The sequence below is a fragment of the Myripristis murdjan genome, chromosome 5, assembly GCF_902150065.1.
Source record: "Myripristis murdjan chromosome 5, fMyrMur1.1, whole genome shotgun sequence".
NCBI classification, from domain to species: domain Eukaryota; kingdom Metazoa; phylum Chordata; class Actinopteri; order Holocentriformes; family Holocentridae; genus Myripristis; species Myripristis murdjan.
In genome coordinates, this window is record NC_043984.1 from 29,429,179 (window position 1) to 29,442,984 (window position 13,806).

The window sequence follows — 13,806 nt, forward strand, 5'->3', positions numbered from 1 at the left end:
TATTAGTATTCTCTATTCAAGTTTTCTTCAAAACCTTTTAAAGACAAGCATTTGTAAGAACAATATACAAAAGATTATGACTACCTATTTTTTTCCCTCACGTATAATTTGGGACCTCTGATCTTGCCTTGCATGACAAAGAAAAATCTTTTGGGCCTCCTTGCATCCACAGTTGAAGATTGCCTGCACCCTGTCACAGCTGTTGGCAAAATTGTGGCTGTATAAACGTGGTCCTCCTCTTGACAGCAGTTTTAAAGAGCTGTCTGCAGAGGGAAACAGATTGTGTCCTATACCTTTCACCTAAAAAGACTAAAAACTGTCCCTTGGAGCCAGCCGAGAATGGTGAAAGCTGAAATGCTGCCAAGTAGTGGACTGTTGAGGTGAGGTAACTGTTGCAGAGGTCATGGGGCCGGACTAAAGAAGACAGCTTGTCATTTTGCTCTCTCATTGCACGACAACAGATTAGATGAGACTCGAATGGTGCCTGTGGCAAAACGGGGTGTATCGCAGCAGCGTAGTCGGGGATGAAGATAAGAACAGAACATACAGATTAATGAAGACAACGCCAGGAGTAGTCTAATTACAACCAAACACAGTCTACCGTGCACAGTAATAAATTGCATAAATAAAGATAACCGTCTTGGCAAACAGATTTACAGGCCAGGAGCTCATTAGTGTGGTGGCTGTTGACATTTATCAGGTATGCAGATGTAAGAACATATGAACAGCAATGTATAGAAATTTGTCTAACAGGCTGAAATTACTTGTGGGCTCTTTACCATATTTAGGTGCAATGGATTCCACTTAAAAGTAAAGTACTGAGATACATACATTCAAAAGTGCCTTATGGAAATAATAGCTAATGTGCTACACTGTGGTTACAAGAAAAAAAAAAAATTTATTAAAAAAAAAAAAAGTGTGTCCATGATTAATTCAAGCTGAACTATGCTAGATTTAGACTGAAAGTTAAAAAAGTCAAAGTCATTTGAAAACAAAATGTATCTAAAAAATTTGACCACTTCATGACAGTATTTTCTCTGTCAGTCATTTCTGGGACTATTTATTTTTATTTATTTATTTTGTTAAAAGATCTACTTATTAAGTATAAAGAGGGCCGAGAGATTAAATGACTGTTAGAGCATAGTAATTAGATAATAATAATAAAAACAATAGACATGGTGCTAAAATAATACAGCAACACAACGTCTTCATCATATTAGCTCCCACTTTCTCTAGTTTGTTACCGAGTTTTCCCACCCATCAGAATCAAAAAAACTTAATTAATCCCTGAGGGCAAACTGGGTCAGTTAAAGTTGCTCAAATTCTCTTTCAAAGAATGAAATTACAAGAAAAAGAAACAAAAAATATATATATAAAAAAATATGTGCCTTAGAAATTTGTAAAAAAAATAATAATAATAAAAATAAAAATAAAAATAATAATAATAATAATAATTTTTAAAAAGCATTATGTATAAATATGTGCATTGATCCTACTTGTGAAGTTGTAAAAACGTATGTGCGTTATGCATAGAAAGAAATGTAAAAAAGTAAACCTATTTACACTTTAGCCTATACACAGGGATATTGCACTGATGAATTGTTGTCAGGTCCTGCAGGTTTAAAATTATTGCACAGTTAAATGGATAAATTTTAGTGCTATTAAAAATAAATTCTGTCTCCTCCCCCGTGTTTGGGGCCGGGGTTTGGACTTGGTACCCGTCAAGGGCAGCTCGTGTTCGGGTGGCAGCAGATGACGCCTGGCGAACAGGCAGTGACCTCACGGCGCCATATTAAAATGCTCCTTCCTCTCTTTGACTGTGTGAAATCGCAGCTAAGCAGCAGCTAGCCGCCAGTACCTCCACAAGACTGACAGAGGGCAACGACATGATGGAAATTGACTCGCTTCAAGAGGCACTCAAAGGTCACTTCGGTTTATTTCGATAGTTTTGGTGTTCTTTGAGGCCGGGTGTTGTCTCTCGGCTCCTGTGGCGGTTACATTATCAAAATGTACGGACTGTAGCTCGCTGGCTAATATCGTTAGCTCGTCACCAGCTAATGCTAACGTTACCAGCCGTTTCACGGAAATGCTTAGCTGCCCAACACATTACCTAGGCTGGGAAGCTAATGTTAGCCGAGGTTGTGTTTTCCTTATCCGACTTACCAAACGTAATTAATCTGCCCAAGCTATTTGACAACCTCTCCGGTGTTATTGTTTTCTTTCGAGACTTGGTAACTGGTTAGCGCTAACTGGCTAACTGGTTTGGTACATAAGCTAACTGGTGTCAGCCGGCTAAGCCAATTGATTTAGCTTCTCGTGCTAGGCAGCTGGCTAAAATCAATGTAGTTGTTGCTAGCAAGCGAGTTAGCAAGACGGGCTAGCATTACCTAGCCTGGGCAAATATGTAAATAGCTAATGATAATCAGTCAGTGCGGTAGCCAGTTTAGCCAGTTTGTCCATGGAGTTACTAACGAGTCGTAAATGTAGCAGTGTAAGGATTTTATTCACTGTAGGAAGCTAAAACATCTCCGCCTGGTAGAGAGAGTTGTTATCCAGAGTTCAAGTAGGTTAAATCAAAGCCCATCATCTCTGGCCAGCCGGGCCAGTTAGCCAACAAAACTCTGTTTACTCACTCGGTGACTTTTATTTCCTTCTCAGATTTTGACAAGAAAGGAAAGAAGGAGGCCTGTCCTCTCCTGGAGCAGTTTCTATGCCACATTGCCAAAACCGGCGAGACCCTGTAAGTAAAATACACTAAATACAGCAGATCTTACTTAATAAATTATTTTGGCCTACACCAACCCAATGCAAACAAATTTGTTTTGATGTTTGTGGAAGTTTGATAATTGCATTTATATTAATCACACTTGTGAAATGGATTAATTGTTAATTTATGCAGAATTTAGAGTGAAATTGCTTTCAATGAATTTGTCTGGATGCCCTACACAATTGGGGTGCAGCTAAAGTTGCATTTACATGTCTTCTCTTACAAACATATCCTTTGCAGTTATGCCATTTAACCACCATTGTATGTCCAGTTTTGCTAGTTTGCTAGTTTCTTCTATACTCACGTGGTTCTACCTATTCTTATCTATTGCTTCATTTTCCTCTAGGGTTCAGTGGTCTCAGTTTAAGAACTACTTCTTGTTCAAATTGGAGAAAGTGATGGACGACTTCAGAGCCTCAGCGCCTGAGCAACGAGGCCCGGCAAATCCCAACGTGGAGTCAATTCCATTTGAGGATATGAAGGAGAGGATCCTGAAGATAGTGAAGGGATACAACGGGTAGGTACCTAGTTGGAGCAGTCACTTATGCATGATGGTGATAGTTACAGGCTGGCTTGCTGGTTAGACTTTTTGAGCTAGAAAAACATAGATTCAAACTCCTGTGTTGGCAAGCTTTATTCCTCATTTAAATGTCGTCAAACAAGTCACTGAATCTGCTGTACCTCCAGGCATAGGCACTCTGGCCTCCTGGTTGGGAGGGAGAGCAAAATATTAGCTGTACAGGTAGCAATATTGTATAGCATAGTCCTTGCTATAAACTTACTAGTTTTCCTCCAGTCATGTGATACTACTGTGAAGTAATGCTGTTATTGCTGGTTTTGTCATTTTAACACAATAGCACCATCTGCTGAAGCTTTTCTGTGTGTCTCCAGTAGTAGAGATAGATTTGTTCCCTTGACCCCAATGAATACATCCTTCAGATCTGCACATGTATATTTGGTGTTGTCGGATTGATGGTTCTTTTAGTCTGCTTTCATCTCTGTTGGATGAAGACCAAAGCCACTGGAGCCTTTAGGGCTTTTAACCCCCTCAGTCAGTTTACTTAGTCTCTGGCTTAAATCATATGCTCAGCTTATTTTGACTGTTAGGAAAGTCAAGCTAAAAATTATGGGATACTTTCGGGCCCTGACACTTATAAGTAGGAATGAAAGGACTGCATACTCATGTTGGAGAGGCTTTAGGGAGTGGATGGAGACTAATGTGCTCTGTATAGTAACAAAAATACTTAGATAATTTGTAATAATATCTCCAGCAAATAGGTATGAAGGCGAGGATATTGACTGACTTAAAAAAAAAAAAATCAAAGTACACAAACTGGATGAAGAATGTAGGAAACATTTTTAAAAGGGTTTTCACCTATGTAATATTTTCCAAGATACTATAACAGCTGCCCTTACTCTATAAAATAGCCGTGTTTTATGGTTTTCCATAGCTACTGATTTTAATGCATAACTTGGCAATCAGCTGTGGCTTTTTTTTCTCATAAGTAGTAAGGAGCCAAATCCAAGTACTCAACATGCAGACCAAATTAAAGGAAGAAGCAGAATGTTTGATGTTAAATGTCCTAACAAAACCAAAAATGCTTTCTAGTTGTTGGATGATTAAATCTGTCACTCTGTGCTTATTGCAGAATCCCATTTACAATCCAGCGCTTGTGTGAGCTGCTCACAGAACCCAAGAGGAACTACACAGGAACAGATAAGTTCCTCCGAGGGGTGGAAAAGGTAAATGCTGGGCGAGATGATTGTTTTTCAATTCTCAATTTGTTAACCTGCTGAAACCTCACATCCAGATGATTAATTGGAGATGTTTTTGTTTTTTTTTTCATTTTAGAATGTAATGGTGGTGAGCTGTGTACACCCAACCTCAGAGTAAGTCTGGCCAAATTTAACCTTTTCTCTTCTGTAACAAGAATTGTGGAAAAAAGTGTGTGAGAGAGAGATTGTAATTTTTTTTTCTGGACTTGCCTAATGCAGGAAAAATGGATGCAGTGGTGTCAATAGAATGAACGGAGTGATGCTTCCTGGAAACACATCTGCTTTCACAGAGAGGTTATACCGGGGACAGATTCAGCCCTTAATCCTGCATTCACATATTATGGTTAAATTGCGTCAGATGGTATTTTTTTTTATCCACATGGTTTCACCTCAGCTTTTGCTAATTTGCCTTTTCCACTCCACCTTTCCTCTTAAACTTTGTTTGCTTAGGAAAGTGAATGGTCCAGGAACTCCCCGGCCACTGAACCGACCAAAGGTGTCTCTGGCCAGCTCACTAGCAGCAAATGGTCTGCCAGACAGCACAGACAACAAAGACCAGACCACAGAGCATGAAAGTGACAAAGAGTCAAGGTATGTCAGGAGCAGCAGCATGGCCAAAACTCCAGGCTCTGTTTCTATCCTAAATAAGCCATTGGGAATAACGTTTTTTTTTTCTCACAATACAGTGAGATTTCAGCGTCAGAGGGCACTCTGGGGAGCTCGGTGAAGAACAAACACCACGAAGAGGAGGAGGAGGACATGGAAGCCGAGCAGCACGAGGTAAAGAGACTCAAATTCAACAAGGACGAGGAGGAGGAGGACGATGATGAAGAGGATGAAGATGAGGAGCAAGAGGTGGACACACTGAGACATGTGCATGCCACCTCCCTCTCAAAAGAGGCAGAGGCCATGGTCCAAGAGAACGAGGACAAAGTCAACGACAGTGAGGAGAACGAAGCCTCCAGCAGTGCTGTCGCTGTGGAAGACCAAGGTGAGGATTTTAAGAAATCTTCACTTGGAGCTAATGAGCAGTGTTATTACCATGGTTGGCATTAACACTGACACAGAAGTTCATGATACACTGGAGTCATCATTACCGAAAATGCAGTCATATATTTAACTAGGGCAGCCCACCACAGTTTATTACGGCTTTCCTAAAAATAGCTTCAGCTGTAGTGTACAAAATTAAAGATTGATGAATGTACAGATGTATAGAAATGAAGTGACGTTATCTTTGTCAGCCTCTATTGCTTCACTTTACACCTTTTTCTTTGTCACAACAGAGGCAATAAGTGCTCAGCTAGGACCGCACAATATGATTTATATATATAAAAAAAAAAATCTATTATTTTGACAAATTGCAGTTTCAGTGCAAGTGATCATTTTTGCATCAAAGAACTGGTAAAATTGGGATGATGTGGTTTTTGCTGGGGTCTGCACTAAACTTTGTGTGTGTGTGTGTGGTGGGGGGGTGGGGGGGGGGGACTTGAAGCTCAATAGTACTTCAGTTATAATGTTGCAGTGTCACATTCTACTTTTATCAAGAGATTGTAGCCATTGTGATTTGGATTATTTTTGCCGTCCTGCTCTCGGCTATGAAAAACAAAGTGAAATTTAGAATTCCAGTTTGCTCCAAACTTGTATGCATTGCTAACAGTGTCTGTAAGCAGTAAAAACAATAACATAATAAATATGTTTTATTGATAGTTACTGGCAGTAAAATCCTGATGTCACCCAACCTGCTGTTTTGCTACACAAGTGGTTAAATGTTTGCAGTGGTTATATTTTTGGACCCCACTGGCCATCAGCAGCCTACCACCTACTAGCCTTCTTTACAAATTGTGTCAGAAAACTGAGATCCTGGCACAATGTGGGCAGTCTGCATATACACCATGGTTAAACGGAAAGGATGTGAATGGTCCAGAAACTCCCCGGCCCTGGAAATATATTCCCAGATAGAATATATTCATAAAGATCACATTTTACTGCCAGGTATAAATTTGGTCTAAATCATCGAAAGTGAAACTGAAAGAACAGAAATTCCAGTCGTTAATTTATGGTTTGGTCTTTGTTACTCTCACTACTGTCATGCACACTTGGAGGTTTTTGCATTGTCTAATGGATAGTGGGTGAACATCCACCCCCTTTTTTGTCTTTTTTTTCCACTGAGGCAGTAGGAAGACCGAGAGGGAGATACTGGAGACAGATCCGGTGGGATTTAGTACTATTTCATTCAAAATTCTCCTTTTGAAAGAATGGGGTCACACTCAACTGCGATGATATGTTGGAGCAGTGTTTATTTTAAGACAGACAAAATGTTTTTGGCACTCTTACAAATCAAATGATTCTGTATGAGACCAGCAGGGTTACAGCAGTATTTATTTATTTATTTTTCTCAACATCACTTGGTGCAGTGTTGCAGCTTCAATTAGTTTTTCTTCATCTGATCCCCCACAGAGCCGACGAGCAGCACGCAGGCCGAGGTGTCTGCTGGCCCGGGTCAGGAGGTGGAGCAGGCCGAGAGGGAAGTGCCGTGCGGCTCCCATGAGGAAGGCAGCGACATGGATCAGACGGAGCAGCAGGCCCCCGCCGGCGTCCTCGAGAGCCCCGAGACCAGCAGGGACAATGAAGAGAGCAACAGCGACCCAGTCAGCAGTAGCAGCAGCAGCAGCAGTAGCAGTGGCAGCAGCAGTAGCATAAAGGAGGGTGCAGCAGTGGCCAGAGAAGACGTAGCTCCCGCTCCCTCCAGCAGTACGACTGAGCCCCCTATAGAGGGCGCCATGGAAAGTGCCAGCTTGAACAGTGGGGCCAGTGAGGAGCCCATGGAGCAGGACTAGACTGAATGCCTCCTGCAGCCATCTGTGACCATAAAACAACTTGTCCTTGAATCCAGCTTGACTTTCACTGGGGATGAGGAAAACTGCACCTCGTACTCAAGATGAACGCCTTGTCTCGCTTTTGGACACTCCTCCAAAATGGCTACCTGGCATTGATGTGGGCATATAAATACATTTTCATTGAAGTTTTTTTTTTAAACTGGAATATTTTATTGTTCTTCTTATCCTATCATTTTAATTTCTCCTGAAGACTCCAGAGGGATTGGTTTCAGCAGCCTTGAATTTCTTGAATAATTTTTTTTTTCCTTGTTTGAAGTTGGAGTTATAAGGATGCTGCATTCTGGTTCTTTCTCTTTTCACCACCAACTCAGACCATTTTGACATCTTTACAGGAAAGGTCGAAGTCTAAGTTTTATACCCTGTTGCCCGAGTGTTTAGAGGCACCACACCACCAGGATCAGAACAAAGCCACACCAGCCACTCATTATTTATGCAGTTGTTCTGGACACAAATGAGCACCATTTCTGTTTTTGATCAAAGCACATCTCCAAAAAAAGAAAAAAAAAAAAAAAAAGAAAAAAAAAATCCACCACCCCACCTCACACCACCACTGTTGCTGCTCAAGTGCCACCAGGGCTGTTGAGAAAATGCATCTTTTTTTTTTGTTGTTGTTTGTTTTTTGTTTTTTAATATTTCTTATCCATTTACTTGTGAGATGGGAGACTTAGAAGTAGTTTTCTCCATTGTGTCCTTATGTTCATTGTAACCACCTTTTGCTATGATACACTACCAACCCCACTGAAGAATTCTATGACATGCTACCTTGTAGAGGCGTCCTATGTAAAATTATATATTTTGGATGCATAGAACCACCATAATTTATATGATCATTTCAACTCAACGACTTCTTTTGGAGTATGTTTTTTTTTGTTTTGTCTGCCAGTTCTAGTTTCCAAAACCAGCTGTAAGTACAAAGACGACTTCCGCTTTCTTTGTATTGTGATGTCACCATGTTGTTTCACAGACCGATATCCAGAGCAGTTACTGGTTACAAGTTCAACACCCGTTTCTGCAGCTGTACTTTTTGATATTTAGAATTTTAAATTTCTGTAAAGTAGATTTTTGTAGATTGTAATACAGTATGTGTTCACTGCCTTTGTGAAACCATATATAATTGTATAATTTCTGTGTATACTCTGAATGCTTTTGCTTTTAATGCAGTATTCAGAAACAGCAATAAATGTTAACATTTTTATGTGTGGTGGTCTTGCTTACTTTCTCACAAAGTGTCCCATCTCTTTCCTGAGCTAGCTAACAGGCCTCTGAATGTGTTTTATTACTTGTTGTACTGTTATGTCCCCTTTGAACATCACAGATAATACCCACATTAATGCTTCCACCAATGCAGCGATTCTCAGTCCTGGTATACTGTTGGTTTGCTATCAAACAATCCTACCTGTGATTACATGGCTATTAGGTATAATGATTTGTATCAAATCCAAAAACTGTGACAGTATTCTGGGTTCACTGAACTGTAGAAGTATGAGAAACTTTTTCTCACAGTTCTTACAGGCTTTGTTTGCTTTTTTAATAGCACTGTGCAAAAATACACTGAGTACATTTGAGGCTGTGGAACACGCAGTGCTGCTTTTGATTTATAACATTAGGCTTCATAGTTCACTTTTTTTTTATTTTCCATGAGATGCATACAGCAGCAATCTGTTGCAGCATTACACAGCCTTTATAGAACATTGGCAAAAGCCCCTTTCAGCATTTTTGTGTTGAACTATATACATTTCTCCAAGCCAAACGTGTGGCCTGAAATATGAGCTGGAAATGTAACTGAAAAGTTGAATTGTTAACACACCTATGCAGCTCGAATGAAACCAGTCTGGATCCTGACTGCAGGACTGAACCACTGCATTATGTGACTGTGTTGTTGAAAACATGAGCTGCTCTTCCCACTTTGCTATAAATGCTTAAATGCTCAAATTAGTGCTCCTACATGTTCCTACCAGCACAAATGATTTCCCTCAACGATTACAAGGTACACGTCTAACGGAGCTTTTGAACTAGTATCAGGTGGAGTAAGATTTACTTTTAGAATTTACTCAAATGTTGAAAAAATAGTGCATTAAATTAAGATTATGTAACTGTTATTGTGTTTCAGAAGCTTATGCTCAGCCTTTCCTCCATGTCATTGCAATGAGGGCCTTGCTCAGGGAATCAGTGTATTACATTTACCATTAGCAATATTGATTTGCCTTCAATAATTTGCTCTCTTCAAGGTTGGCAGCCATTAGTTAAAAATGATTTGAAATGCATTCCCCTGTGCTACATCAAAGAGGGCCAAGGATGCACAATGTGAAAATGATGGATGAAGCCCATTAGACTTGCACCTTGGAGAGTCTTTGGGGTTATTTGAATAACAGAGGTGTTGGCAAGGCTCTAATGTCGAAGCTCACCAATGTGGAATGGCTTGTGTATCCGACTAAACTCATTGTTGGGCACATGATCCCATGAGAACCACAATGTACCAAGGATCAAACCTTTTTGGACAAAATAAACATCTCCACATGTAGCTATGTCTTGACACCGAGGCCCCAAAAGGTGCTCTTGAAGGTCAGCTGACATGATTATCTAACCACTGCTGTCTTTTTGCCGCTGAAATTTGCACAGACTCTCTGAGGAAATAAAAAGTGGATTGCATAAATCCAAGCAGTTCTGCTCTGCAGAAGGCACTATTTAAACTGTAGTCTTTGAAGACTTGTCTCCAGGGAAATAAATGCCAGGTCAACAGGGGAATTAAAAGCAGCTCAGCATCAAATTAATCTTAATTTGATCCTAGTTTCATGACTGACAGGATATTATGATGAGAATAGGGACACTTGTGACTTCAAAGTTTCAGGCTGGCTTTTTCACAGACATCAGTGGGCAGTTGTCAGTGGTTAGTTTCCTCAGTATTGTCCTAATATGCACAATATGACAGGAAGACAGCTGACAATGTGTCTGATGTCCATTTCAGATTTGACTTGTCTTTTCTTGCGTGCTGTGCTGTGTTTACTGCCAAAAAACAATTTACAAGTATAAAGTTGCAAGATGCACTGTTGTTTACACACTGCTGGGCTGTTGCTTTGGACTCGACTTTACTTCTGAACTGTTTTCTATGTCTTGAGCCTAGGGAAGCTAAAATCATTAGCTGAGGATAAAATACTATAGCAAAGTAAATATCTAACCGGTCCTATTGTTAGATCTGCATGGGGAGAAGCTTATTACCCTTTGGCCTCCCTGAGAAGCAAAAAATACCACCAGAAGCATGACTGAAAGCATTGCAGCGCTCCTTTGTATTTCATGCCAAATTTCTCAGAATTTTAATGTTTTTGACCATGGCACTCCACTAGGGAGTATGAAGCAGCAGAACAATCAACAAGCACGGGGATTTTTTATGTGTGAAGTGTGTTTGTGTTTCGCTCTCAAATCATTTAGAAAAACAGTGTTGTCCTTGCATCCTATAAAAAGCTGTGGATTTTTCAGTCTGGCACAGTGGTGCAAATCTTGCTCATATGAAACAGAAAATATATCTGGTCACGAATCACATATCGTAATACAGTTCACACATGACATTGTTATCTCATGGTCACAGATCTGTTTAAATCTGTTTTGGAATTAAGGCTTTTGAATAGCCTTTTTTTTTATTAAAAAAATATATATAAATAGTTTAGCTGAGCCTTTATGCAGGTTGTTATTTTAGATGGCACTGCCAAACTTTACATTTTTCACTAGTCTCTTCTTTTCATCATGTCAAACTGTCTGTATGTCCAGTTTAAGCTTCTGCAGGGCAGGGGGTTTTTCATAGCAAAGACCCCGCACATAGATTTGGATTAGACTATGGGCCCCCTGTTTGATAAGATTATAAGATTTTTCCAAAGGAACGTAATATGAGAAAATTGCTGTCTTTAGCAATGACTTGCACACTTACATGTAGTCTGCACTGAGACTGACGGTGATAAATGCAGTGAGGAAAGTGAAATGCTTGATCAAAATGGTCAGCAAAATGACTATGAAATTAAATTTTGCCGGCAAACCCCTGGAGCTTCCTCAAGGACTCTGACTAGGCCCTGGACCCCACTTTGAAAACCACTGGGCTATGTATGTAGTTATAACTACATAATGTTTGAGTTTCATGCTTCAGCGCCTGCCCCAAGAGGAGGGCATTCAAAAGGAGCAGAGATGAAACTTTGGTAGGCAGCAGTGCATAACAAATCATACTAATTGTTCTTCTTTTCTTCTCAGCCTATCATTATGATGAGCTCGAAGTGAAGTAAAGGCTAATTTCCATAACACTCTAGAGTCATCACGCTACGAGGAAAGACAATTAGAAGTTTCAGCCAGAACTTGTTGGAGCACTTGAATGCTAAGCACACTCAGTGATGCTTATTTCACATTGTGTCGACGGGGTTTCGACATTTATGCAAATCGGAATACATTAGGATTTGAGAAAGTATTTGTAGCAGAGGAGTTTTTCTTTCAGTTGAACATCATAATGGAGGTGCATTAGCAGGGAGAGGTAAACAAAATGAAGTGATTTGGGGGGACTGAGAGTTCACAGATGGTGTGCAGTCGTGAAGTAAGAGCAGCAGTATCACCGATATGCATGTCCTCCCCTGTCGGAGTCAGGCACCACCACATGCAATCTCCGTGTCATCCAATAGAGGGTACTGTTTAGTTTCCAAGCCAGATCTAACGTGCTTAGTCTACCCTGAAATCAGGATGCAAGCTGAGTTTCCCCTGCTGCTCCCGGTGAGTGCAGGCTGTGACACAGTCGCCACATCACCTCATATGCTCCTTTAAAACTCCTCCAAAACCACAGACAGACATCCTGACCTCCTCCGGCTACGTCTAGCGCAGTTCCCAAGATGAACTCTCTCGCTCAGGTCATTTCTTTGAGATAGGAATTCAAAATCCAGAGCATATGCAAATTCTGGAGCACAACGGATATTTGATCAGACTGTGAGTTAGATGGCAAAAGCGTCTCCTTACTGTCAGCATGCCAATCAAAACAGATATGATAATTTGTGCTGCTGCAGCCGCTGCTCGATGAAGGCTGTGACACATTGAGCACTCCTCTTCAAAAAGACATCAGAAGCGCTCTCTTGCGTCTCACTTTCATCTCTTGGGGGGCAAAAAGCTTTCACTAAAATGAAAATATGCTGCCTGTAAATACTGCCTTCTCATCTTGTGCAATATTCCATAGTAGATTCAGTTTTTGTTAAGAAAATGAACTAGATAGAAAATCTTTTGCATATCATAGCAGGTAAGTTTGAATCTCAATGGTGGTGATCTGGAGGAATGAGTGAGGGCAGGGATATTCTTTCTTTCTTTCTTTCTTTCTTTCTTTCTTTCTTTCTTTCTTTCTTTCTTTTTGGACAATGTCAAGTTACATTATCTGGCATACAGCAGGGTCAAACATTCTGAACCTCTCTGACAAATGGCAAGTGCTACCTGTGGGTGGTATGCTGTCCTGTTGGCAGGCAGCAAGAGCAAGGGAGAAAATTGTTTTTCTGTTTCAAGAACATCAAGTGCACCTCGAAATGGAGGCCGTGGGGAGGCAACACCAGAGGAGACCCTCAGACAGACTTCACTGGAACCGCCGAGCAGTGAGGGGGCATTGAGAAATACTATGCAATGTTATGAAATGCTCTGAAGAGGAGGCAGAGGGAGAGGTGGGGTCGCTCTGAGGACCAGGCGGGCCCTGAAGGTTTGAAGACTTGGATTTTGAACTGCTTGGCGTGGGGGCTGCACACAAAGTGGGTGGCAATCTCAGGTAGCTGTTGTTTGAATTTCCACTTCTCTGCCAGAGTGGCATCATCAGAGGGAGAGAGACAGAGAGAGAGAGAGAGAGAGAGAGAGAGAGAGAGAGTGAGAGAGACTGCTTTGATTCAGCTGTTCTCCTTGTGTCATCGCCTATCAACGTCCTCTTCACTCTCAGATGGTTTTCAGGTCCTTTCAAAGACGATGCCAAGTTGAGGAATTAAGACCTTACATTATACATGAAGTGTGAAACTTTTGCTTCAGTTCAATTCATGATTCACTTGTTGGCAATTTGATTTGAGGACATTTTTTCCTCTCTGAATTTGTAAACCACAATTTGGTTAAACAACTCTATTCTATTCTATATATTATTTACAAAAATAAATGGACAAAAAGTTTCAATTCATAGTATTCTGTTAGATCAAATCTACTTTTCTTTGTGAGAACCAACATGGGAGATTTGATTGAAAGCATTTCATATTAATCCAGGCTTAAGTCAGAGCCATTCACTGTATTTATTTCTTATACCCCTATCTCTGGTCTCTATATCTTGGGAGAATGTGTGATGGATGCAGGTTTTCTCCTGCATGTTCAGGAAACTGCCTTGTTGCTGAA

At 40.6% G+C, this 13,806-nt stretch overlaps 1 protein-coding gene and 1 long non-coding RNA gene across 2 annotated transcripts in view; both read left to right on the plus strand.

Annotated features, from left to right (window-relative positions):
- The window catches only part of LOC115359032 (uncharacterized), a 396,103-nt gene that overhangs the window by 156,646 nt on the left and 225,651 nt on the right, over nucleotides 1–13,806 (plus strand). The window lies entirely within an intron of this gene.
- Nucleotides 1,741–8,633, plus strand: ppp4r2b (protein phosphatase 4, regulatory subunit 2b). Its single transcript, XM_030051234.1, has 9 exons — nucleotides 1,741–1,923; nucleotides 2,659–2,740; nucleotides 3,114–3,284; nucleotides 4,417–4,510; nucleotides 4,620–4,657; nucleotides 4,763–4,837; nucleotides 4,994–5,134; nucleotides 5,230–5,534; nucleotides 7,001–8,633. The coding sequence occupies exons 1-9, from the start codon at nucleotides 1,887–1,889 to the stop codon at nucleotides 7,378–7,380; spliced, it is 1,323 nt and encodes a 440-aa protein (XP_029907094.1). The 5' UTR covers nucleotides 1,741–1,886; the 3' UTR covers nucleotides 7,381–8,633.